This window comes from Bubalus bubalis, chromosome 24, assembly GCF_019923935.1.
Source record: "Bubalus bubalis isolate 160015118507 breed Murrah chromosome 24, NDDB_SH_1, whole genome shotgun sequence".
Lineage (NCBI taxonomy): Eukaryota > Metazoa > Chordata > Mammalia > Artiodactyla > Bovidae > Bubalus > Bubalus bubalis.
In genome coordinates this window covers 15,544,026-15,571,012 of record NC_059180.1, presented here as the reverse complement: position 1 = coordinate 15,571,012, position 26,987 = coordinate 15,544,026, and the positions used below count along the sequence as shown (strand labels likewise).

General features: G+C 50.6%; 1 protein-coding gene across 1 annotated transcript; it reads right to left on the bottom strand.

The window, feature by feature from the left end:
- Window positions 1-1,134: 1,134 nt before the first annotated feature.
- On the bottom strand, window positions 1,135-24,625 carry LOC102411901 (zinc finger protein 764). The gene is made up of 8 exons (XM_044935834.1): window positions 21,750-24,625; window positions 21,323-21,436; window positions 19,872-20,390; window positions 12,673-12,770; window positions 6,192-6,419; window positions 5,785-6,016; window positions 5,516-5,629; window positions 1,135-4,744 (listed from the first exon to the last, which is right to left on the bottom strand). The coding sequence occupies exons 1-8, from the start codon at window positions 21,943-21,945 to the stop codon at window positions 3,831-3,833; spliced, it is 2,415 nt and encodes an 804-aa protein (XP_044791769.1). The 5' UTR covers window positions 21,946-24,625; the 3' UTR covers window positions 1,135-3,830.
- Window positions 24,626-26,987: the final 2,362 nt, after the last annotated feature.

Genomic DNA, 26,987 nt, shown 5'->3' with positions numbered 1-26,987 from the left:
GTCCTGGTATATTCAAGATTTAAGGTATCCAGGAAAAGACCAGTCATGGCACAGGCCCTTTTGGGAAGAACAAAGGAAATGGGAGTCTGTGTGTATGGCAAGATCATCGTCTGGCCTGACACATTCGGAACATGCCCAGAGACCAACCCCTACACTTGTAAAGCTAAGAGCAGCCAGAAAAATAAGTTTTCTGTTCAGAGCAGTCGTCCTCTCAAACTTTAGCAGGCATAAGATTCCATCCCTGGAAATACTGATTCAACAGACTAGGGACAGGGCCCAGGGAGACAGCTGCTTTCTGAAAAGATACTGCATATAATTCTGCGGCAAAAAGGCCTCACTTTGAAAAGTACTGGTCTGGGGCAGATTTTAGCCTCTGAATTATAAATGTCTTTGCACATGTTCCTAGAAAGATACACATAAACAAATATCGCACCCCCCCCCCCGACCCTGCCCAGACTTAGGGGGTCTTTGGAGCTCAAATCAATACCCTTTACATGGCCTGGACACATTAGGGATAGACCATGTGGATAGGGCTCAGGTTTTCACTAGTAGAGATTAGCATTTCTCCTGATGCACCAAAGAAGCCCTAGAAAAACCCTCTTCCTGGCTTAACTTGCTTCGTGGACTGAGCCTCAAAGACCTATGGTAGGTCCCTGGTGGTCCAGTGGTTAAGAATCTGCCTGCCAATTCAGAGGACACGGGTTCAGTCCCTGGTCTGGGAAGGATCCACGTGCCTCGGATGCAACTAAGCCTGTGAGCCACGAGTACTGAGCCTGCATGCTCTAGAGCCCATGGTCTGCAACAAGAAAAGCTACTGAACTGAGAAGCCCATATACCACAGCTAGAGAGTAGCCCCCACTTGCTGCAACTAGAGAAAGCCTATGCACAGCAGTGAAGACCCAGTGTAGCCAATAATTAAAGAGAAGCCCTATCTTTGGTCGGGCCGGGGGGAAGAATCCGTGCCAAGGAGTGAGGAGCTAAGAAGGGGGCAAGATTGAGGCTTAGGTGTTCCATGACACTCAAAAATTCATTAAGTGGAGGAAATTTGGGTCAGGAGGGCAGGAAGCAGAGGAGTTGGATTTGGTTTGGGGGCCCTAAGCAAGCCTTGAAAACTTCAAAGTACTCAAGAGAAAATAGTAATTACAATACTTTTAATTTGCAAGCTCAGGGCAGGGTCTAGATCTGGTTTTGAGGCTGAGCTGAGAACTGGTGTTGCAGGCTGTGAGTTCCTCAGGCAGTGCTGAAGGGCAGAAGGATGGCTTCTTTAGGGGATTAAAAGGTAGCTACTACTGCCAAGGTGCCTCTCCTCACTCCCACATTTCCCTTGTGACAGTTGGCAGATTCTCCCAGTGAACTTAAGGCTAAGAGAGGTCTTGGTGGGGCCAATTAGGTTGGAATCAAGTCAGTTCATCAGTTTACCTCAACAGTGTCTTTTCCCCAAATTTTCAAGCTCTTCCTTTAGAAGTTCCTTTAGGTTGACAGATCTGGTTTCTTCCTAAGTTAGGCCAGACACAGGGCTGAGTTGTCAGAAGGCAACCGAGGACATAAGCCTTTGCTAATCCTACTTGAGGTGAAAGGTTGTCCTGACCAGTGGCAGGAAAGTCTGTCTGTCCATGGCTGGCTGCTTCCATCACCTGGGCAATGCTGGACTCTGACCACAAAGAAATGAGTGGTAGATGAATAATAGAGTCGCAGGGTGATGGGGGAGGGATTCTGTGCAGAGCTTGGGAATATAGACAAGCACAGTTCCCTCTGGCTATTGACTCCAAATGTTCCTGTTCTGGTCCCCCTTTGCTTGTGATGGAGATCCTAGAGAGTGAAGATGCAAGCTTTGATTTTGTTGGCCCTGGAACTCTCCTCTCAGGCTGGTTTTTCCCTTGCCTTGTTGGCTTTGTCACTCATCCTGTACCTGGGCTTCACTGACACTGGGCTGCTCTGTCCCTGTCTGGGAGATGCCTCCAGAACCCTGGCTGAGACACTGGCAAGGAACTCAGGAGTGGTGTGGTGAAGACAGAAGGAAACCCAGAATCGTAGCGTCTCTCGCCCTGTGTTAGATCTTGGGCAGGTTACTCAGTCTTTCCCAGTCTGTGTCCCCAACTGCACAAGGATGGAAAGCCTAAGATCTCTTTCAGTTCAAAAATGCAATGAGGACTTCCCTGGTGGTCCAGTGGTTAAGACTCTGCGCTTCCTATGCAAGGGGCACAGGTTTGATCCCTGCTCAGGGAACAAAGATCCTACATGCCACAGAGCAAAAGATTAAATGAAATAAAGCCATTAAAAAAAATTGTAATGAGGCCTTCCCATCTGAGCCTAAAGTGGCAAAGCCTAAGCCATAGGGCTCTCCCAGGGAGGCCCAAGAAGGGAATAAAGATCTGACACATCACAGGGGCTCTTGGGTCCTTCTTCAGAAACAGGAAGTGTAGGTCAGCTGAGGGGTGCCGAGGTGGAGACACCACTTGTTTGGGGCAACAGATTCAGTCCTGGAACTCCCCTGGTGGTCCACTGGTTAAGAATCCACCTTCCAATGGAGAGGATGAAGGTTCAATCCCTGGCCTGGGAACAAAGATCCTACATACCACAGGGCAACTAAACCTGTGCCCCACAACTACTGAGCTTGTGTGCCACAACTAGACCCAATGCAGCCAAATAAATAAATACTGAAAAGATTCAGTCCTAACTGCCTCTTCCTGATGATCTGTCCTCTCCAAGCAGATGCTTCCTTCCATAGGCAATTATGAGGGTGAATTGAGTTGATGGACAAGACAGTCCTTTGTAAACCATAAAATGCAATATGAGCCAAGATCTAACAGAGAAGCCTGCTTTTACTTCTCTCCTGCTGCCCTTTCACAAATGTGCTCTCTACCTGAATCCCTGATTCAAAACAACTGAATGCCATAGACTAGTTTGTAAACTCAAATGACTATAGGAGGGGGCATCCCTAGTGGTCCAGTGGCTAAGACTCAGTGCTCCCAATGCAGCGGGCTTGAGTTTGATCCCTGGTTGGGGAACTAGATCCTGCGTGCCGCAAGTAAGACCAGCCAAATAAATAAATACATATTTTTATGTATTAAAAATACATATTGTTAAAAAAATGACTATAGGAGTCCAACAGGTCATGTAAATGAGTAGAAAATGCCAGATGGAGAGGGCCTGCTTTGCCAGAAACAGACATGACAAGTGGCAGCTGACACTGGTCAGGAAGTGCTAAGGAGTTGGCAGGTGGGCTGAACTGAAGAGCATGGGCTCCATTCAAAGGGGCCTCTCAGCTCCTGTCAGTGGTGGTTTTGTGGGAACTCAGGTCAAGTCGCCAAATCTTTGGATTTTTTCAAGAGGCCAGAAACTTGTTTTTTTTGTGTGTGTGAAATAGCCTGATTTTTACATCTTAACAAATAATTCATAACACTTAAAAATGCTGGCTGGTCTAAAACTACATGTAAAAGGCTGTTGGGAGACCAGATTCAGTACCTGGCCATCAGTTTTTAACTTCTGCAGTCAAGTCAGTGGATAAAACAAAATTTTCCACCTCAGTCCTCTTACACCTAAGCTGAGAAACAGCCTTTCCCATAGTGGAAGTCTAGTGGGGGTTCTTACCTCAGCCCTGACTCAACAAAGGGGGCTCTAGAGTCTGGGACCATAGGGGACAAGGTCTCAGCAGATGAAACTGGTGAAGGCCTAAGATAAAATGGTCCTCACCCGCCACCCCCAGGTCCAGTGCCCTCTGGGAATTTTGTGACCTCCCCGGAGTTGCCTGAGTTTGAGGTCCCTGAGGCCATCTTGGGCCTCAGACAATGTCTACATCTTCACCCTTGGCCTTGTCACCCATGAAGCCATCACCCACACTCCTGGAATATCTCTGGGTAATGCTGGAAGCCCACGGGGGGGTCCAGGTCCCCTGGGGCAGAGGCCAGGGGCACAGGCAGCCCACCGGCACCCCCGCCCCTGCGCACCCCCGCCCCTGGACGATGGACCCACTGGTGCTTGGCCATGGCTGACTTCTGGCCAAAGCACCTGCCACACTGCGGACAGGCGTAGGGGCGCTCGCCGCTGTGGGTGCGCCGGTGGGCGGCCATCTCCGAGCTCTGCCGGAAGCAGCGCCCGCAGTCTGGGCACGGGTAGGGCTTCTCGCCGGTGTGGGTGCGCACGTGGCGCCGGAGGTCGGAGGCATGGGCGAAGGCGCGGCCACAGTCCGGGCAGGGGAAGGGGGTCTCCCCGCTGTGGACCCGCTGGTGCTGGTAGAGGGCGGAGCTCTGGCTGAAGCAGCGGCCGCAGTCGGCGCAGCGGTAGGGCTTCTCGCCCGTGTGGACCCGAAGGTGGGTGGTGAGCGCTGAGCGCTGGGTGAAGGCCCGGCCGCAGTCCGGACAGCGGTGGGGCCGTTCCCCACGGTGGATGGCCCGGTGCTTGCTCAGAGAGGACGCCTGGCTGAAGCCCTTGCCACAGTCCGAGCAGCCGAAGGGCTTCTCGCCCGTGTGGGTGTAGAGATGCTCCACCAGGGTGGAGCGCCAGGCGAAACTCTTCCCGCACACGTAGCAGCCATGCCGCCGGTCGGCTCTGGGGACAGGGGGATGGGCAGAGAGTGGCGGACGACCCCGGCGAGGTACCTTCGGTGGCTGCTGCCAACCATAAGGAAAGCCAGCAGAGAGGGGTTTGAAAGCCGTCAGCCCGGGAAGCTGAGCGTCCACAGAAGGAATCTTCCTCAGTGCCTCCCTCCCTCCTCTTTGTCCTTTTTCTGCCTGGTTTTCCGAACCTGCTGGGAGACAAGGGGAGAGCTCAGACCTCAGCTTATCCTGGTCCTTGATGCCCACACCCACTATGGGGTCAGAGAAGCCTCTTAGATACAGCTGCCTCTGGGACTCAGCTGGGTACGGGCAGGGAAGTTAGAAGTTACACTTTACCCTCAGTCGCATGGGACAGAAAGAAAAACTGTAGAGACAAAAAGGGAAGGAAGGACAGGGGCAAGGTACATTCTGGGAGCTGGGGAAATGGGGGTCGGGGGGATGACAATTGAGCTAGATCACAGAGCATGACTGGATGTTAAGTATGCAGCTAGCAGCGGGAACAGCACAAAGAGAGGCATGAAGGGGCTGGGCATTGCCAAGTTCAAAGGGGCTGGGCACAAGTGCAGCAGGAGGACAGGATGAACCAGAGGAACAAAACAGTACCAGCCAAGAGAAAGGAGGCTGCAACAAAAATATAACAAAAGCAAAGTGAACACAGGAGGTGGTGGAGGAGCTAGAGAACAGGCAAACAGGTGGGGGTGATGTGGCGCTCAGAGGAACTTAGAGACCAGCTAGAGGTCAGGGGCTCAGGTTCGGAGGAGCTGGGGAGTAGAGAGGCAGGGATGCCTGGGTCACACTCTCGGGCCCTTTCTAGGCTGAATCCAGAAGCTAGGCAGGGATCAGGCATAATAATAACCTTAGCTGGGAAAGCAATTCAGGCAGGAAACTGACGAACAGGTAAGGAGTTGGCAGAGGGTAACATGATGGGTAGGACCCAGAGGAAGTCCCCACTACTTCACCTGTGTCTGCTTCTGTAAGACACTCTCCCATCTCAGGAGGCCCGGCATCTGGACCCCACAGTTCTGCCTCTTCCTCCACCCAGGAGATGAGGGCTGGCTTGGTGCCTCGGAAGCCTGGAGGGAAGGGGGAGAGAACGCAAAGCCCACGCTGCGGGGGAGGCCGCCGCCCAGGGTCCCGACTTCCTGGGGCCTCCCACTCCACTTGCAGGATCCAGAGGCTGGGCGGGGTGGACGCGGGTGTGAGCACAGGCGAGCAGGTGGGGCCTCACCGAGCGCGCCCAGGTGGCCATAGGTCTCCCGCATCACGTCCCGGTACAGGGCCCTCTGCGCAGGCCGCAGATACCCCCACTCCTCCGGGGAGAAGTACACGGCCACGTCCGCGAAGCTCACGGGCTCGGATGTCTCCCCCTGGGGCCTGACCCCGTTAGGTTCCCGCGCGGGGAGCGGGGCCGGGGGCGGCGCCATCGTAAATGCCATCCGGGCGGCCGGCCGGCGCCACCCCTACCCGCCAGGGTCCACGGAGCCTCCGAGATCCAGAACGCTCCCCCACCGGGCTCAAGAGTCGGGGAGGCCGGGAGAGTAGGAACGGCCCCTCGAGGGTCCACGGGGATGGGTGAACACTGAGGGCAGGTGGCTGAAGGTGCTCTCCTAAGAGATGGCGGCCACGCGGCCCCACGCATTTCGCTCCCGCGCCATCGTGCCCGGATGACGCCACTCGGCTGTCTCCAGGTGGCTTTGTCTTCGAGCCCTCAGCCAACATGGCCGCGGCGGCTACAGGGCGCCCGGGAAGGCGCCGCCACCGGCCCGGGCACGGGGGGTGGGGGCCGGCGTTCTCCAGAGAGCGGTGCCGGGCCTCGGAGGCGCAGCGCCCGAGCTTCCCCGCCGGGTCCCCGCGCCCGCCGCGCTGAAGGAATCGCCGCGGCCCCGCCCAGACTTGGAGCAGCGACCTCCAGCCCCGACCCCGGCCCGCTCCGCGCGGTGATTTCAGACGTTAGGTTTCGTGGCTGGCCCATCGCTAGGTGACCGCAGTCTTCCCCCAGTGTTGAGGGTAAAAGAATGGAGCGGATAAAAGAAACTTGATCAAGCTATTGAAATTCTGGGAACTTCAGTTTCAGGAGATCGTGGGGGCAGCCGGAGGAGGGTAGGATGAGGTCTGAGAAAGGTCGGAAGGACTCTCTTTCTGTAAGCTTACCCCCTCCCCGCGTACCCTTCAGGACGCCTCCCGAACATCCATTTAGCTCTAGCTCAAGGCTGCTGCTGCTGCTAAGTCGCTTCAGTCGTGTCCGACTCTGTGTGACCCCATAGACGGCAGCCCACCAGGCTCCACCGTCCCTGGGATTCTCCAGGCAAGAACACTGGAGTGGGTTGCCATTTCCTTCTCCAATGCATGAAAGTGAAAAGTGAAAGCGAAGTAGCTCAGTCGTGTCCGACTCTTAGCGACCCCATGGACTGCAGCCTACCAGGCTCCTCCATCCATGGGATTTGCCAGGCAAGAGTACTGGAGTGGGGTGCCATCGCCTTCTCCGCTGGCTCAAGGCAAGTTCCTTGAATTCCTGGTCCCAGAGCCACTTGCCACCGTGCCCTGGCATGGATGGCCCATGAACACCTCGGATTTTGCAAGCTCAAGCTGAACTCATCCTTTATTTCCCTTTGCCTGCTGCCCCTGGGGTGTTGTCTTAGCAGATGGCACCAACTCTCTTCATCATTTTTACCTCCAAGCTCTCTCTCTCTCACTGGACACATTTATTGACTGCCTACTCAGTGCTTCCCACAAGCCTTCATAAATATACCCTGCCCTAAGAAGCCTTGAGAAACGCTGGGCTGGAAGAAGCACAAGCTGGAATCAAGATTGCCGGGAGAAACATCAATAACCTCAGATATGCAGATGACACCACCCTTATGGCAGAAAGTGAAGAGGAACTAAAAAGCTTCTTGATGAACATGAAAGAGGAGAGTGAAAAAGTTGGCTTAAAGCTCAACATTCAGAAAACTAAGATCATGGCGTCTGGTCCCATCACTTCATGGGAAATAGATGGGGAAACAGTGGAGACAGTGTCAGACTTTATTTTTTTGGGCTCCAAAATCACTGCAGATGGTGATTGCAGCCATGAAATTAAAAGACGCTTACTCCTTGGAAGGAAAGTTATGACCAACCTAGATAGCATATTGAAAAGCAGAGACATTACTTTGCCAACAAAGGTCTGTCTAGTCAAGGCTATGGTTTTTCCAGTAGTCATGTATGGATGTGAGAGTTGGACTGTGAAGAAGGCTGAGCGCCGAAGAATTGATGCTTTTGAACTGTGGTGTTGGAGAAGACTCTTGAGAGTCCCTTGGACTGCAAGGAGATCCAACCAGTCCATTCTAAAGGAGATCAGTCCTGGCTGTTCTTTGGAAGGAATGATGCTAAAGCTGACACTCCAGTACGTTGGCCACCTCATGTGAAGAGTTGACTCATTGGAAAAGACCCTGATGCTGGGAGAGATTGGGGGCAGGAGGAGAAGGGGACGACAGAGGATGAGATGGCTGGATGGCATCACTGACTCGATGGATGTGAGTTTGAGTGAACTCCAGGAGTTGGTGATGGACAGGGAGGCCTGGCGTGCTGCAGTTCATGGGGTAGCAAAGAGTCGGACACGACTGAGTGACTGAACTGAACTGAAGAAGCCTTGATATTTTTCCTTTGGCCAGATAAATCAATCACTGCATTTCACACACTTCATGGACATGCGCTTCGCATCTGCTGGTCAGGGGCTTACTCTGAAGCTTTGGTCTGTTTGCCTCCTTCCTTCCAAAGGCCTCCCTGAGACCTTCGCAGACTCCTTGTATCTGGTGGCTGCTTCTCCCCAGGGCAGCTGGGCAAGTAAAGAACCAATCTCTGAACTTCCCTGGTGACCCAGTGGTTAAGATTCTGCACTGCCAGTGCAGGGGGACCGGGTTCGATCCCTGATCAGGGAACTCGATCCCACAGGCTGCAACTAGTTTGCATGCTGAAACTAAAGATCCCGCGTGCTACCATGAAGATCGAAGATCCTTCGTGTTGCAACTAAGATTTAGCACAGCCAAAAAAAAAAAGTCTCAACAGAAGAAGGGAAGAGGAAGACATAAACTTGGGAGGGGTCAGCCTGGCCAAAGAGAGAGGCTTGTTGGAGGGTGGCCAGTAGAGGACAACGACTAAGGGCACAGAGTTGACTAGGGGCCCTTGTCCTCCTCGCCTCTCAGGCCCCCTGAAAGACAAAAAAGACAATAGAAAATTTCCATTAAGACTGAAGGCTTTTTGTCACCTGTCAGTGCCCATCCCCATCACACACAGACCTGGAAGAGAGCCCTGGGTAGTGCTGGAAACTTGCAGGGGAGTCTGGACCCTCCTGGAGAAGAGCCTAGGGCAGAGTCTGCTCCCCTAGATGGGACCCTGAGGGCCACGGCACCAGGCTGGTGGGTCTACTAGTGGCCTCTGGCTGCAGCACCTTCCACTGTGGGGACAGTAGTAAGACTTCTTGCCTGTGTGAGTCAGCAAATAGCATGAGAGGTATAGCACCAGCTGCAGGTGAAGGGTCCCTCTCCAGAGTGCACTGGGCCCGGACTCCCCTGGCGGTCCAGTGGTTAGGACTCCATTGCTTCCACTGCAGGGGGTCTGGGTTCAACCCTTGGTCAGGGAACTAGATCCCCCATGCTGCAACAAAGACTTCACATGCCACAACTAAGACCTGGCACCACCAAATAAAATAAAATAAATATTAAAAAAAAAAAAAAAGAGTGCCCTGGGCCAAGTTGAAGATAAGGGTAAAGCATAATTGCACTCTGGATGGGGATGAAGGTAAGTCCTCAGTGCCAGGTGTTGAAGCTGGGCACAGGCTGAGGGCCTGGGAAAACCCCGACTACAGGAAGCCTTGGCCACAGGCTCAAAGACCACATCAGTGTCTCTGACTGTAGGGCCTCATGACAACTCCCAGATAGACTCCTTCTGCTGACCCCTTCCAAATGTATCACTTTTCTGAATGAGTGCTGGGAAACAGATTCAAAACTTACATTTTTCCCTGTTAACTCTCCAAGATCTACTCATGTTCAGGCTGATAGAACTAAACTTCACTAAGACAGAAGCATTCAGTGGGTACCCAGTCCCTGGAAGCCCCCTTCTAGACTGTGTTGGCCAGTTGAGGGCTTGCAGATCAGGGACATTCCCACACACTCCAGGGTCAACTGAGGAGATACTCTCAACCAGAGGAGCAGCTCTTATGGGACCAGGGACCTGAGAGACAGATAAACTGCCTCCATCCTAAACTTTTATTTTTTGGCCATGCTGTGGGACATGCCTTGGGAGCACAAAATCTTAACCACGGGACTGCCAGGGAAGTCTCAAACTGCCTCCCTCTTAAACTTGAATTCACACATGGCCACTGACCTTTGGATGATTCATAAAGTATGACCTAATCATGGGACCACTTGGATGCCTCAGAGCCAATTAAGTGAGAAAGAGAAGGTCAAGATTGCAATATCCAGTGGGTGTCATAAATTCAGATCAGCAAAAACTAGTAAGGTCAGTGGTAAAGAACATGCAGAGGGTGTTTCTCACTCAATAAATGTTTTTCCCTTCCAGCTGGAACTGGGACGTCACTTCTACTTTTCATCTTTCTGGCTTTCTTTCAGACTTCCTACTCCTGGGAATCCTGAGCATCTATTCCCCACAGCTGGGTCTCCTGCTCCACCATTTGATGAGGGCTGGTTTGGGGTCTGGCAAAACTGGGGATCCCTGGTGGCTCAGACAGTAAAGAATCTGCCAGAAATAATGTGGGACATGCGGGTTCAATCCCTGGGTCGGGAAGATCCCCTGGAGAAGGGAATGGCAACCCATTCGGGTATGCTTGCCTGGAGAATTCCATGGACAGAGGAGCCTTGGTGGGCTACAGTCCATGGGGTCACAACAGAGTCAGACACAACTGAGTGACTAACACTTTCACTTTTCACAAAACTGGGGCAGAATGCTAATCATTCAATAAACGTTTCTTATTATAGGTAGGGAAGTCCACTACCTATGTGGACTTCCCTGGTGGTCCAGTGGTTAAGAATCTGCCTTACAATGCAGGGGACTCAGGTTTAATCATTGGTTGGAGAACTAAGGTCCCACAAGCCTTGAAGCAGCTAAGCCCCCTGAGTCACAACCACTGAGCCTGTGAGCTACAACTAGAGTCCATGTGATCCCTTTGCCAAAACTAAGACCCAGAGCACCCAAATAAAATAAACATTTAAAAGACAGAGAGGCATGCACTGGGCCAAGTTATAAGTAAAGGCAAACCATGATTGCACTCGGTGGTGTGGGGATGAAGGTGCAGCCTGAGGGCACCTTTGCATTCATTTAATGAAAATGTATTGGGCACCTCAGGCTTCCATGGTGGGTCAGACAGTAAAGAACATGCCTGCAAAGTGGGAGACCTGGGTTCAATCCCTGGTTTGGCAAGATCCCCCGGAGGAGGGCACAGCACGTTGGTCCAGTATTCTTGCCTGGAGAACCTCCATGGACAGAGGAACCTGTCAGGCTACAGTCCATGAGGTCACAGAGTCAGACACGACTGAGCAACTAAGCACACAGCACACTGGGCACCTCATATGTGCCAGGCATTGTTCTAGATATTTTAAGAGAGATTCCAGGTAGGAGCTTTGCTGGCAAAGGTGCAGAGAGGACTTCTGGGCAGATTGTGCTCAGGGCTAGAGATGGACACAGAGCCACAGTTTGGAGACTTCCAGTATAGGGCAGAAGAGCTCCAGAAGAAATTTCTTTACTCTCTTTCTTTCCTTCTTTTATAAATTTGTATTGGGAGTATAGTTGATTTACAGTGTTGTGTTAATTTCAGGTGTACAGCAAAGTGAATCAGTTACATGTACATTGATTCTTTTTTAGATTCTTTTCCCATATAGATCATTAGAGTATTGAGTAGAGTTCCCTATGCTCTATAGTAGGTCCCTATTCGTTATCTATTTTATTTTTAAAATTTTATTTATTGATTGATTGTGTTGCATCTTTGTTGCTGGGAGGGCTTTTCTCCAGTTTCGGTGAGTGGTGGTTACTCTCTAGTTGCAGTGCCAGGGCTTCTCAATGCGGTGGCCTCTCTTGTTGCAGAGCACAAGCTCTAGAGTGAGCAGGCTCCAGTAGGTGTGACACCTGCGCTTAGCTGCTCCTCGGCACATGGGATCTCCCCAGACCAGGACTGAACTCATGTCTCCTGCATTGGCAGGCAGGTTCTTTACCACTGAGCCACCAAGGAAGCTCTAGTTATCTATTTAATATATATAGTAGTGTGTATTTGTCAATCCCAATCTCCAAATTCATCCCTCTCCCAAGAAATTTCTTGAAGATGGCATCTGAGAAAGGCAGTGAAGGATGTGAGAGTTGGAGGGTAGTGTGTAACAGAGCAGAATAGCAGAACAAAGACTGACTAAGCTAGAAACATGTCCAAAAAACAAAGATTCTACTTGGCAGGAGCCAATGAAATGGCGTGCTGGTAGAGAAAGAGGAAGATGTTAAGAGTATTATGGGCCTTGAAGGCCAGTACAGGTTCTTGAGTTTTTGCACAAGTCTTGGGGAGCCAGTATTGGTATCTAACAGTGGAGGGTAATTCATGAATTTCAATCAGACTGATCTGGAGAGGATCCCCGGAACCAATTATCATGAGGCAGGAGTGGAGTCAGACACCCAGCCCAGCTCATCCCACCCACTCCCTTCCCTTCTCGGAGATCCGGAACGCTGGGTGTCACCGTACGCGCCCAGGTGCAGGTTTTTCACCGCAGACACCCCACTCCTCGGGGAAGAAATATAGGGCCACTTTCACGATGCCCGCGGCCTTCTCCCACCTTCTTCCCGCCGGGTCTTCACCGACACCGCTGGGCGCCCAGATCAGGAGCCGGGGGTGGAGTCATACGGCCACCCCCACTTCTCCCGGGAGAGACACTAGCGACTCGGCCTCCGGTGCAGGGTGGGGGTCGGTCCCTCCAGGCCCAGGCAACCGGAAGTAGCTTGTGGTGGGGTCCCTCTAGGACGGCGGGAAACGGCCCGTTAACCGAACTCATTGGTCCGTGGGCCAAGAAATGAAGGCGCCCTCAGAAGAGGCGGTGGCACTCTACCGTCCATTTTAGAGAAAGGCATTGATGATCTGGTTTATTCCCACCTCGAGTTGTCTTCTCTTGCTGTTCTGCCGGTGGCCTTGCAAGGGCCTCTTGCCCATAGTTAAGATGGCCGCAGCTGCTTCGGCGTCCGCGCTCTGATCTGGCGGGTGAAAGGTGAGGCGGGTGCGCGGCGCGAGGGAGAGTGGCCACAGGGCCAGGAATCAGGGGTGGTACGAACAGACGTCCCCTTCTCAATCCGCGAAAGAAGGCCTATTCAGTGGCCTGGTGTTTAAAAAATTTTTTTAGCAAACTAATTTATTTATCAGATCTTTGTTTATTTTTCATCTAGAAGGTTACACAAGAATATTCAGCGAATGTCCTCTGCTCCAGCCCCCACCTCTACTAACGGTTTCTTAAATATTCCCTACAGTGATTGTCTACGCCCTGCAGAGACATCTATCATATTTTCACACATTTACTGTATCTTACTGAGGACACTGGACGCATGCTTCTCAGTGCCTTAGAGTTCAGGCATTTTACAGAAGAGGAAACTGAAGCCCAGTTAAGACCCAAGGTCAGGCAGACGGTTAGTGACTCTGGGTCTTCAGACTCCTAATACAGCCTTTCCTCCTGGCGCTGCCTCCTTCAGACGCCTTCCAGAAATGCAACATTAACGCTTCGAATTTACGGGTCCCTGCTGACATTGTGAAAACGAACTGGATTCTCAAGTTATTAAGTCATGATTGAAGTAAAAAAAGTTAGATGAAAAAAAAAAAGTTTAAAAACGTGAGATGAATTAAGGGATGACAGGACTCATTTGCTTTCAAGGCTCCATCTCACTGTGCCTCCAATTCCAAGCTGTCCTAACAGAACAGTGGCCAATTATACAAGAACTGCAGTTGGTTCTGTGATGTGACTAAGACATCAATAATATTTATTAGCTTACCTTGATCAATCACTTACTATTAATACATGCCAGACTCTGTTCTAAGTGCATTTGCCTGTTAACTCATTTAATCCCTCAGAACACTTAAGAGATAAGTACCCTTCTGCATCAGTAGACCACAGCCCGGGGGAATGACCTTACCTCAGGCCACACAGCTAGTGAGGGTTCTGACTCCAGAACCCATGACATGATGGGTTACTGAAGACACAATCTCAGCAACCTGAGAGAGGTGGGATTTTAGGCCAGGTCATGAAGATGCAGTTGTATGTGGGGTAGGGCAAGAAGCAGGGACCTGGAAGTCAGAAATACTTCTTCTGGTCACCTATGCCATTCCACTGTTGTTCTGTAGTCACCAAGTCATGTCTGACTCTTTGTGACTCCATGCACCTTAGCACACCAGGCTCCTCTATCCATGGGATTTCCCAGAAAGAATAATGGAGTGGGTATGTGATTCCATTCTGTTGTATTACATGTAGAGAGAAAAAATTAAAATGATGACCTCTAAATATTTTTTTTTTATTTAGACATCCTAGAATTTGAAGTCAAGTGGGCCTTAGGAAGCATCACTATGAACAAAGCTAGTGGAGGTGGTGGAATTCCAGTTGAGCTATTTCAAAGCCTAAAAGATGATGCTGTGAAAGTGCTGCACTCAATATGCCAGCGAATTTGGAAAACTCAGCAGTGGCCATGGGACTGGAAAAGATCAGTTTTCATTACAATCCCAAAGAAAGGCAATGCCAAAAAGTATTCAAACTACCCCACAATTGCGGAGAAGGCAATGGCACCCCACTCCAGTACTCTTGCCTGGAAAATCCCATGGACAGAGGAGCCTGGTGGGCTGCAGTCCATGGGGTCCCTAAGAGTCGGACATGACTGAGCGACTTCACTTTCACTTTTCACTTTCATGCATTGGAGGGGGAAATGGCAACCCACTCCAGTATTCTTGCCTGGAGAATCCCAGGGACGGTGGATCCTGGTGGGCTGCCGTCTATGGGGTCACACAGAGTCGGACACGACTGAAGCGACTTAGCAGCAGCAGCAGCACCCCAAAATTGCACTCATTGCACATGCTAGCAAAGTAATGCTCAAAATCCTCCAAGCCAGGCTTCAACAGTACGTGAACCGTGAATGTCCAGGTGTTTAAGCTGGATTTAGAAAAGGCAGAGGAACCAGAGATCAAATTGCCAACATCCTCTGGATCATTGAAGAAGCAAGAGTTCCAGAAAAACATCTGTTTCTGCTTTGTTGACTATGTCAAAGCCTCTGACTGTGTGGATCACAACAAACTGTGAAAATTCTTAGAGATGGGAATACCAGACCACCTTACCTGAGAAATCTGTATGCAGGTCACGAAGCAACAGTTAGAACGGGACATGGAACAACAGACTGGTTCCAAATCCGGAAAGGAGTACATCAAGGCTGTATATTGTCACCCTGCTTATTTAACTTATATGCAGAGTACATCATGAGAAATGCTGGGCTGGAGGAAGCACAAGCTGGAATCAAGATTGCCAGGAGAAATATCAATAACCTCAGATATGCAGATGATACCACCCTTATGGCAGAAAGTGAAGAAGAACTTCACTTGATGAAGAGTCTCTTGATGAAAGTGACAGAGGAGAGTGAAAAAGTTGGCCTAAAACTCAACATTCAGAAAACTAAGATCATGGCATCTGGTCCCATCACTTCATGGCAAATAGATGGGGAAACAGTGGAAACAGTAGCTGACTTTATTTTGGGGGGCTCCAAAATCACTGCAGATGGTGATTGCAGCCATGAAATTAAAAGATGCTTGCTCCTTGGAAGAAAAGCTATGACTAAACTAGACAACATATTAAAAAGCTGAGACATTACTTTGCCAACAAAGGTCCGTCTAGTCAAAGCTACAGTAATCATGTATGGATGTGAGAGCTGGACTATAAGGAAAGCTGAGTGCCAAAGAATTGATGCTTTTGAACTGTGGTGTTGGAGAAGACTCTTGAGAGTCCCTGGGACTGCAAGGAGATCCAGCTAGTCCATCCTAAAGGAGATCAGTCCTGAATATTCATAGGAAGGATTAATGCTGAAGCTGAAGCTCCAATACTTTGGCCACCTAATGTGAAGAACTGACTCACTGGAAAAGACCCTGATGCCAGGAAAGATTGAAGGCGGGAGGAGAAGGGGATGACAGAGGATGAGATGGTTGGATGGCATCACTGACTCAATGGACATGAGTTTGAATAAACTCTGGGAGTTGGTGATGGACAGGGAAGCCTGGTGTGCTACAGTCCGTGGGGTCACAAAGAGTCGGACACAACTGAGTGACTGAACTGAACTATTTTTTAAATTAATTTTTTTTAATTGAAGGATAATTGCTTTACATAATTTTGTTGTTTTCTGTCAAACATTAACATGGACCCTAAATATTAAAAGTACATAATAGAAAAAGTGAAAGTTGCTCAGTTGTGTCCAGCTGTTTTCAACCCCATGGACTGTGTAGTCCATGGAATTCTCCAGGTCAGAATACTGGAGTGGGTAGCCTAGCCCTTCTCCAGGGTATCTTCCCGACCCAGGAATCGAACCAGGGTTTCCTGCATTGCTGGTGGATTCTTTACCAAAAGTACATAATAGGGTTGTGTTTAGAGGTCAAGTCATGGGAAACGAGTATGTCGTTTGAGTGCTTGGGCGTTATCAGAGATCAGATCAGATCAGTCGCTCAGTCGTGTCTGACTCTTTGCGACCCCATGAATCGCAGCATGCCAGGCCTCCCTGTCCATCACCAACTCCCGGAGTTCACTCAGACTCACGTCCATCGAGTCAGTGATGCCATCTAGCCATCTCATCCTCTGTCGTCCCCTTCTCCTCCTGCCCCCAATCCCTCCCAGCATCAGAGTCTTTTCCAATGAATCAACCCTTTGCATGAGGTGGCCAAAGTACTGGAGTTTCAGCTTTAGCATCATTCCTTCCAAAGAAATCCCAGGGCTGATCTCCTTCAGAATGGACTGGTTGGATCTCCTTGCAGTCCCAGGGACTCTCAAGAATCTTCTCCAACACCACAGTTCAAAAGTATCAATTCTTCGGCACTCAGCTTTCTTCACAGTCCAACTCTCACATCCATACATGACCACAGGAAAAACCATAGCCTTGACTAGACGAACCTTTGTAGGCAAAGTAATGTCTCTGCTTTTGAATATGCTGTCGAGGTTGGTCATAACTTTCCTTCCAAGGAGTAAGCATCTTTTAATTTCATGGCTGCAGTCACCATCTGTAGTGATTTTGGAGCCCAGAAAAATAAAGTCTGACATTGTTTCCACCGTTTCCCCATCTATTTCCCATGAAGTGGTGGGACCGGATGCCATGATCTTTGTTTTCTGAATGTTGAGCTTTAAGCCAACTTTTCCACTCTCCACTTTCACTTTCATCAAGAGGCTTTTGAGGTCCTCTTCACTTTCTGCCATAAGGGTGGTGTCATCTGCATATCTGAGGTTATTGATATTTCTCCCAGCAATCTTGATTCCAGTTTGTGTTTCTTCCAGTCTTAGTAGATATGTGTTAACTGGATAAACGAGAAAGAGTAGACAGCACTTGCTCTGTGCCAAGTGCTGACCTGGGCAGTTCTGCTTGACACATTATGTCTGGTTCTGCTCCCCTCTCCTTGATGGCTCCTCCTCTCAGTTCTCCCCCTGCCCCCCATAACTCACCCCATCTAGTACTGGTCACCCCTGGACCTTCACACCCTCCCCCAGTGCTTGGGCTCCTTTGCTGCCGCTCTCCACACTTGAAACTTCTGGGACTTACTTGTTCACAGCTCATGTTGGTCAGTTCACTGAACCATGCAGGTTCTATGACAGAAGTCTCTCAGGAGTACCTTTCTTTCCAGTTCCAAGGTCAGCAGACAAGGACAACTGCAAAAAAAAAAAAAAAAAAAAGTCTTGCTTTCTAGCTTGGTCCCACTACTAATTGTTTCTACCTGGGAGCAGTTGCCCAGTAGATTTCTCATGTCTCATGCCCAGGCTCCTCTCATGGGTCACACTGCACACAGCTTGACAAAGACCTATATATATATTAATTTGGCTGTGCCACAGGGAATGTGGGATCTTAGTTCCCTGACCGGGGATCAATCCCTCAGCCCCTGCATTGGAAAGTTGGAGTCTTAACTGCTGGACAACCAGGGAAGTCCAGACAAAGACATTTTATGACAGTTTCTGACAGCAGGAACTTGCTCCTACTTAGGGACTTCCTATGGCTTCTCAGTGGCTACAGGGTGAACCTCAAGATCCCCCACTAGGATCTGTGGTCCTCCCAGATAGCTCCCGCTTCTTGGCTGCATCTGGTATCCATTATTCTTTACTTTCAGTCTTTATGTTTCAATCAAGTGGAGCTGCTGATCATTCCCTATACATGCCCATCCTGGTTGAAATCTTTCTCATCCTTCAAGGACAGTTGGAAGTACCTCCTCTAGGAAGACTTCCTTGATTCAGAAGACCTGCCCATGTCTCCTCTTGGTCCTGCTCACATACTATTTTGTGTTGTGTTTGAATAACAACAATAACCAATGTTTGTTAAACTCTGATGTACCAGGCGTCATCCTGTATTATCTCATTTAATCGTTACATCAGTCTTATGAGGTAGATGCTATTATTATCCAGGTTTTATAGATGAAGAAAGTAAGGCATAGAGAGGTGACTTGGAGCAAGAAGTGACTTGCCCAAGTTCACAGTTATAAAGCAGCTGAGTCAGGATCTGAAGGCAGACAGTCTGACTTCAGAGCCCATGCTTCTAACCTCCACTCCACACTGTGTCCGTCTTTTATCCTTTCTAGGAAATAAGCCTCCATCACTACTTCCTCTGCCTGAAAAATCTCACTACAACCATTTCTTACATAATGCTATGGGAGCACAACCACTCCTTTTCTTCCAAGTTGCAGTTCCTGGCATGTCACCAACCAGGATGGTGGTGCCGCTGGACTCCTCCATTACAGCCCCAATCAATCTTTTGAATGTTGGACCTGAATCAGTGTGTCCCTGGAGCCGTACACAAAATCCCACAGATGGTGTTGCTGAATGAGGGAAATTAGTCTTCCTCATCTTGGGATTCCCTTATCACCTGGCAGTGTCTCCAACAGAAGTCATTCAATATGGTCACTGAATGTTGACTTTTTTTCTCTTTTAAGACCTTTTTCTTTATTTAGATAATTTTTAAAGTCTTTATTGAATTTGTTATAACACTGCTTCTGTTTTATGTTTTGGGGTTTTGGCCACAAGGCATGTGGGATCTTAGTTCCCCCACCAGGAATTGAACCCTAGTCCCCTGAATTGGAAGGCAAAGTCTTAACCACTGGACCACCAGGGAAGTCCCTGGACAGCCCTTTCTCAGTGAAAGGTCTCTGGCTACGGTGGGGCTCTCACTTTCCTGATGAGACTGCATGACAGGCAAGGCTGGCTCCCTCACTTCACTCTTACCTGAGCCCCTGATCTGTGTTCTCCCCAAATCTGACTGCTCATAGGAAGTAGTAGAAATATGTGGGCAGTGCCAGTTTCCAGCTTTGCTGCCTTGTAGCAGTGAAACTTGGAGCCCCAGGTGACTCATCTGGAAACACAGCTATTGATACCCATCCCTGCTTCATTAGCAGACTTCTTTTCATGATCTGAAGTGGAAAATATCAATAGTCATTTTCACTCTTTCAACAAATGTTTATTGCACATTTACTCTGTCACACATATTATCTTGTTACAATGTCAATCTTCACAGTAACCCTTTGAGGTAGATATTATTGATCCTCATTTTACAGATGAGGGAGCTGAGGCTCAGGGAGGGTGGGCGACTTACCAGCTGTGCCTTGAGAGCAAGCTACAGAGATGAGGTCTGCATCTGGTGCTTCTGTGCACTTTCCACGCACTTCACTGCATGGGCCTCCTGTTGGTTCAGTTACCTAGGGCTTGACCAGGCCCTCCATCTGAGGCCTCCTCCTCAGCCTTAGTCCCCCTCGGCATTTACCTCTGCTGCAGATAAGCAGTGGGGATTTTCGTAGACAGTTTTGATCTTAGTTGCACCTGCCACTGAGATAACACTTTGAGAAAAGTCCAGCATCTCACTCTCTTCGTTTTTTGTTGTTTTTTTTTTGAAAGATGGGGAGAGAGGGGGTGTCGAGTTTAATCTATTTGAATCTTTTTACAGGCACTTCTCTTTTTACAAGCTTGGAAACTTGAGGGATCCTTGAGGAAAGCCCAAGGGATGAACTGTGGGTCCCAAAGCCCTGACTCAGGAGCCTCCCTTGGGACCCAGTGAGTCCTCAGCGCCGAGGTCTGGCTCAAACCCTGTCAGCGGAAGCCGCTCACCCGCACTCCTCAAAGATGTCCGGGTAGTGCCGGAATAGCACCGGAGGGTCCCGGTCACCTCGGACCGGGGCCCGAGGCACAGCCCGGATCCCGGGCCTCCGGCCCCGCCGCCCCCCAGAGCAGGAGCGGTGGATCCACTGGTGAGCTTCCACGGCGAACTTCCTCTTGAAGCGCATGCCACACTCGGGGCAGGGGAACGGCCGCTCACCCGAGTGCATGCGCCGGTGGCTGACCAGCAGCGAGGGGTAGGTGAAGCGCCGGCCGCAGTCTGCACACACGTGGCGCCGCTGGCTGGCCTGAGCATCCGCGCTGGGTACAGGGTCTGGGGACTGAGCACCTGCACCCTGGTCCCAGACAGCCTGTCTGGGTGGCTGTGCTCTGGCCGAGGTTTTGCTGACGGTCGTGCCAGGGTTGTGTTTAACCAGCTCCTCAGGCCTCTCCTTCCCAGGAGCCTTTCTCGGTGCTTTGGCTCCTAGTCCTGCTTCGGGTTCCTCTTCCTTTTTGTTGGGGGTAGCTCCTAGGAAACAGGAATCAAGTTCCTTTTTAAAACACATTTGCTTATATTGTCTCAGGTTATAGGATGCTTTTCCTCAGGGAAGTGCCAGAAAGGTACTGCCCACTGAATAACACACAGGCTTTGAAAAACCATAAGCAGGGTTCAAATCTCTTAGGTGGGCCTTGGTTCCTCATGTGTCAAATGCGAATCATAATGCTTTCTTTACTTCACAGGGTTGTTGGGAGGATTACATGAGTAGAAACATCACTTAGTAAATGCTTAATAAGCAGTAGCTATTATTTTTATGGTTTCTCATTTTTTTTGCTAGGGTTAAGGCATTTACAGAGGAGAAAAGACATTTGCTGAGGAGCATTCTGGTGAGGGCCAGTGGGGAGTGAAGAGCCAAGCTGTCAATTACTGGGTATTTTCTCTTGTACCACTTTGCTTTGCTTGAGGAATGTAAAAGGCAGACCTGAAGCTGTTTTCATTCTTGTATGCCAAGTTGCTTCGGTTGTGTCCAACTCTGAGACCCCATGGACTGTAGCCCACCAGGCTCCTCTGTCCATGGGATTCTCCAGGCAAGAATACTGGCTGGAGTGGGTGACCATTTTCCTCCTCTAGGGGATCTTCCCCACTCAGGGATCCAATCCCTGTCTCTTGTGTCTCCTGCATTGGCAGGCAGGTGCTTTACCTCTTAGGGAGTTTTAGTTTTTCCTGAAAATGAGAGAATGAGCAGCGTTTCTAGGAGAGGGAGTCTGGGCTCCTGATTCTTATTCTGGTCTCAAGTTCTGAAAACTTTGTATCAGGTCTGCCTTTTTTTCCTTAGCTAGAATCCAACATCGGTTGGCTCTTTCATTCCTTTAGGGGTGCCGGAGGTGGGGATCTGAAAGGAAACACTGCTAGACAGGAAGCTCTGGAACGCCAGGCAGGGAAGACCTGGGACCATCCCTCACCTCTCAGAGCTCCTCCCAGGCTTTCCCCCTCCTCAGGATCCTGGGCGGCGGGGCTCCAAGCCTCACTCTCCTGTTCCATCCAAGAGATGAGGGCTGGTTTGGGGCCTGGGAATCCTGGGAGAGAACAGGGATCACGGTGCTGGCTTGAGAGGCTGCCCTGGGAAGACGGCGCCCCCCACGTCAGGGTGAGGGCATCTCCTCGAAGTTTAGGCTCTATCTGGACTGGGTCTGCAGTGCGCTTTCCAGAAGGAAGCGGATGTGGGATGGAAGGACTCCCGAGGGGGTACCTGAAGCGTTACGGATGGGAGATGGCTGGTGCTGTTGGTGGGGTAGGGCGGGATTAAGGCTTACAATCCTCCGGGTCCTTATTTGATCTCCCCTGTGAACCCCAGTGAAGCAGGAGGGGGGCTCTGACCCGGGGCCTCACCGAGCGCGCCCAGGTGGCCGTAGGTCTCCCGCATCACGTCCCGGTACAGGGCTCTCTGCGCGGGCCGCAGACACCCCCACTCCTCCGGGGAGAAGTACACGGCCACATCCGCGAACCTCACGGCCAAGGGCTTCTTGCAACCAGGCCCGGTCTCCCCCGGTCTCAGCACCAGGAGCGGGGCCGGGGGCGGCGCCATGGGGCCTCCCAGCCCCGAGCAGCGGCCGCCTGGTCCCCGCGCCCGGCCTCAGCTCTCGTCGTCCACAAGAAGGGCTCCCGAGCCCGAGGCCCCGCCCAGCCTCGGCTTCCGTACGCAGCCAAGGGAACCGAAGTAGCAGGGCTGGGATTCGGGATTCTGATGGGGACAAATACACCGCCTCGGTGTTTATTCACTTCATGGCAGCTTGGACACACACCAGAGTTAAGGGACCCGGAAGGTGCCTCTAGAAAATATGGCGACACCGTGGCTTCAATTCTGTCTGCCCTTAAGGGCGCCGTCCTTTGACCGTATTAAACATGGCGTCCGTCTGGCTTCTCATCTTTCACTTGCCCTTAAATACAATGGCTGTGCAGGTGGACTTGTAAAGCACTGGAAGGCAAAGGGTAGTTTTCTTGCCTTCAATAAAGATGGAAGGCCCCGGGCCTTCTAGCACTCTCCGTGCCCACGTCGCACGGCGGCGGGTGATTGGCCGCGACAGCAGGAAGCGGCTGAGCCGCGAGACAGAGGTTGTGCGGCGTTTTCGCCCATAAGTTTCGGTGAGCCGGATGTGGAACCCACCAAGGACCTCGGCGTTTGTGGAGCCCTGCACTGTGTCCCAACGGCCCCAACACCTCCCGACCGCGGATCCGGAAGCGGGTCCTGGCTCCTGCGGCAAGACGCACACCTGTCCTAACCCGGTGTCGCCGAGGTAGAGACCACGTACTGGTTTACTCTCTCCCCCGCCGCGGGGCACACCCGACTCCTTGCACCAGCGGCTCGGCTGTCTTGATCTCTGGACTGGAGTCGACGTAGGAAGGTTCTTGGTGAAGCTGGAATTAGGAAGTTTTAAATTACCTGTGTGTGTGTGTTTAATTGGAGGAAAATTGCGTTATAATGTGTTGGGTGTTGCTGTGCAATAAGGGCTATCAGCCATAATATATATATAATCTCCCTCTTGAGCACCCTCCCACCCAAATTTCGGTTCAAGTTTTTCCGAAATGATTACTGTGCATGGCTTTTAAAAGTTAATATAATGACTTCCCTGGTGGTCCAGTGGTTAAGACTCCCCGCTCCTAATGCAAGGGGGCCCAGGTTGGATCCCTAGTTGGGAAACTAAGATCCTGCCTGTGTCATGGGAGCAACCACACCATGATGAACATATGAGTGTTTACCATAAAATTCTTCATTTGTCTGTGTTGAGTCTTGGTTGTGGCATGGGAGATCTTCATTGCGTCATTCAGGATCTTTCTTTGCAGTGCATAGACTCTCTAGTTGTGGCTCCTGGGCTCAGTAGTTGCAGCGCTCTGGCTTAGTTGCTCTGTGGCATGTGGGCTCTTAGGTCCTCAACCAGGGATCAACCGGGAGTTCCCTGGTTGGCAAAGTGGATCCTTAACCACTGGACCACCAGAGAAGTCTTATTATAAAATTCTTTAAACTCTAGAAATGTTGAAAATTTTTCACACTAAAATGTTGAGGAGGCAGCTCTGCTATTCATTCTTTGAATCATAAAGATATGCCTAGATAGATGCCTTCACATTTTATCTTAGACAACTCTGTGAAGTGAAATTGGTCTTATTTTGCAAGTGAGACAACTAAGGCTCAGAAATGTTGAGTAATCTACTTAAGGCAGGATGTCTCTGGATGTGGTTAAGAATCCAGGCCTACCAATGCAGGGGACAGTGGTTTGATCCCTGGTCTGAGAGGATTCCACAAGCTGTGGAGCAATGAAGCCCTCGAGCCACAACTGCTGAGTCCATGTGTTTCAGCTACTGAAGCCCTTGCGCCCTAGAATCCATGCTCCACAATAAAAGGAGCCACCGCAATGAGAAGCCCTCCCACTGCAACTAGAGAGTAGCCCCAGCTCTCTGCAACTAGAGAAAGCCCACGTGCAGCAATGAAGCAGCGCAGCCAAGAATAACTAAGATGTTTTAAAAATACATGCCTAAGGCTACACAGCTAGTGGGGACTGAGTTGAACCTGGAATCCAGGTCTACCAATTCAGAAGAGCTTATGTGGCAAAGTAAAAGTAACCCGCAGTTCCCATTAATAATCGTTTTTGGAAAACATATTCAGAGAAGAAGACTTTGGTCAAGAGATACCAATATTTGAGCCTCCAGCACCACTCCTTACATGCAGACATACTTAGTCCCACCAACCTTGTGTTTATTCTTTTAAGAGTTTCCTGTTCTAAAGTAGGGCTAGCAGATCTCAATGGGTCAAAAAGACCTCTCAACTGTTGACACATACAAACATTATGGTAAAAATAAAGATGGAAGATAAATATGCCGTGATTTCAACTCTAATCGCAAGTAATATACTCCTTCTTAAAAATTCCCCAGCATATTTCCAGCTGCAGTTCAGAAAGCAGAACACTCTAAGGGAGGAAATAATCCAGAAAGAAAAGCCAGTTAGGTGAATTAGTTTCCAAGTGTGAGCAGGAGCCTCAGAAAATGGGTTCAACTGCTGTATTCAAAATGGATAACCAAGACAGACCTACTGTGTAGCACAGGGAACTCTCCTCCAGGTTATGTGGCAGCCTAGACGGGAGGGAAGTTTGGAGAATAGATACACTTAGGGGCTTCCCAGGTGGCGCTAGTGGTAAAGAACCCACCTGCCAGTGCAGGAGATGTAAAAGACACCGGTTTGATCCCCTGGAAGAGGGCACGAAAACCCAATCCATTGAGAATCCCTTGGACAGAGGAACCTGGGGGTGGAGCTATGGTCCATAGGGTCGCAAAGAATCAGACACGACTGAAGCGACTTAGCAGGCACACACGGATACATGTATATGTATGGCTGAGTCCCTTTACTGTCCATCTGAAACTATCACATTGTTAATCTGCTATTAAACTGAAAGTGTTAGTCGCTCAATTGTGTCCCACTCTTTGTGACCCCTTGGACTGTAGCCCGCCAGGCTCCTCAGTCCATGGAATTCTCCAGGCAAGAATACTGGAGTGAGTAGCCATTCCCTTCTCCAAGCATCTTCTTGACCCAGGGATGGAACCTGGGTCTCCTGCATTGCAGGCAGATTCTTTACCACCTGAGCCACTACAAAATAAAAAGTTAAACAAAAAAAGGAAATGGGTTCAGCCTTCAGGCTGAACACTAAGAGCAGGTGGCTGAAGGTGCCCTCCTAAGAGATGGCAGCAACGCAGTCCCAAGAGTGCTGCTGCTGCTAAGTCGCCTCAGTCGTGTCTGACAAAGTGTGACCCGTAGACGGCAGCCCACCAGGCTCCCCCGTCCCTAGGATTCTCAAGGCAAGAACACTGGAGTGGGTTGCCATTTCTTTCTCCAATGCATGAAAGTGCAAGTAAAGTCGCTCAGTCGAGTCCGACTCAGCGACCCCATGGACTGCAGCCTACCAGGCTCCTCCATCCAGGGGATTTTCCAGGCAAGAGTACTGGAGTGAGTTGCCATTGCTTTCTCCGCCCAAGAGTGCTGCTAGTCCTAATTTAGGTGTTCTCTTGGGCCATTGTGCTTCCCCGATAACTTCCGTGATACCAGGGCTTCACTGATAGCTCAGCTGGTAAAGAATCCGCCTGCAATGCAGGAAACCCCGGTTCAATTCCTGGGTCGGGAAGATTCCCCTGGAGAAGAGCTAGACTACCCTTTCTAGTATTCTTGTACTTCCCTTCTGGCTCAGCTGGTAAAGAATCCGCCTGCAACGTGGGAGACCTGGGTTCGATCCCTGGGTTGGGAAGATCCCGTGGAGAAGGGAAGGCTACCTATTCCAGTATTCTGGCCTGGATACAGTTCACAGGGTTGCAGAAAGTCGGACATGACTGAGCGACTTTCGCTCACTTGGGCCACTGTACAGTGAGAAAGGAAGCTTTCTGGAGATGAGGTTCAGGGAGACACGGAGGGGCTCTGGAGAAGGGAATGCGTGCAAAGGATAGGAGTAGGGGAGGCGTTCATCTTTTTCTCGTTTCTGCTAACAGCAGCTGAGATCTGGATCCTGAGTCGGCACCTCTCCTTCCACCGAGGGGTAGAAGCAGGTGTGGGGGTCTTAACTACCTCCTAAAAGGGTCCCTGTGGCTCAGCTGGTAAAGAATCTGCCTGCAATCCTGGAGATCTGGGTTCGATCCCTGGATGGGGAAGATCCCCTGGAGAAGGAAACGGCTACCCAACGCACTCCAGTATTCTGGCCTGGAGAACTCCATGGCCTGTATAGTTGTCTATGTGGTCGCAAAGAGTCAGACACAACCGAGCGACTTTCACTTCACTTCAAAGGGAAACACCGGGCTTCGTTGAGAACCCGAGAGGAGAGCTGAGGACGCTTGCCCAGTGCTCCACACTTCCAACCCACTCGCCTCTGGGCACATCAGTCCTCCCCTCCCACAAAGTACAGCGTCCTTGCTGGGCCGCCGGGGCCGCAAGGAGCGCGGCCAGGAGGCTGTAAGTCTCCAGGTTCATGGCCCTCTGGGCAGGCCGCAAGACACTCCCACTCCTCCAGGAATAAGTACCCCGCCACATCCACCGAACCTCCCGGCCCCTCGGTTGATTTCCCTCGTCCGCTGGGTCCCGGCCTCCCAGGGCACATCTGCCACCTTCAACGGGACTGGGGGCAGCACCACGGAAAACTTCTGTGCTTCGCAGAGAGGCTTCTGGGAAATGTGGAAATGCTGTTAGCTGTTTCCGCCCGGCCTCAGAAAAAGGCCAGAAGGGCCCACAGGCCTGCCCTTAACTTGGATGGCGCCTCTCCGACGTCAACATCCGGGCTTTTTTCAATCTGTCCTCTACGTACCAGGAGACAAACCGGAAGGCTTAAAACCCTGGCTATAGATAACGTGCATTGATTGGACAGCGCGGGTCGCCGTGAGACGAAGGACTCGGATTGGACTTTCTGGGGCGGTTTGTTTAAAAGGCCGAGAGTACAGTAACGCAGAGCTGAAGGTGGTCGGCATAGAAAGGCCGTGAGATCGCTCTTGATCTGGCCTTTCTGGCATCTAAGAGAGAGGTTCTAATGGAGTAAAGGTACTCCTTTCTGCTACTCTCTTGAGATCTCTTGAGGGTATCCGGGAACTGGAGGTGGGTAAAAGCCC

Coding starts and splice junctions, on each gene's coding strand:
- LOC102411901 (XM_044935834.1), bottom strand. CDS start 21,945: ATGGCGCCGCCCCCGGCCCCGCTCCTGGTGCTGAGACCGGGGGAGACC. Junction 20,391..21,322: donor CCTGGGAGGAGCTCTGAGAG/GTGAGGGATGGT, acceptor CCTGTTTCCTAG/GAGCTACCCCCAACAAAAAG. Junction 4,745..5,515: donor TCTTACAGAAGCAGACACAG/GTGAAGTAGTGG, acceptor GTCTCCCAGCAG/GTTCGGAAAACCAGGCAGAA.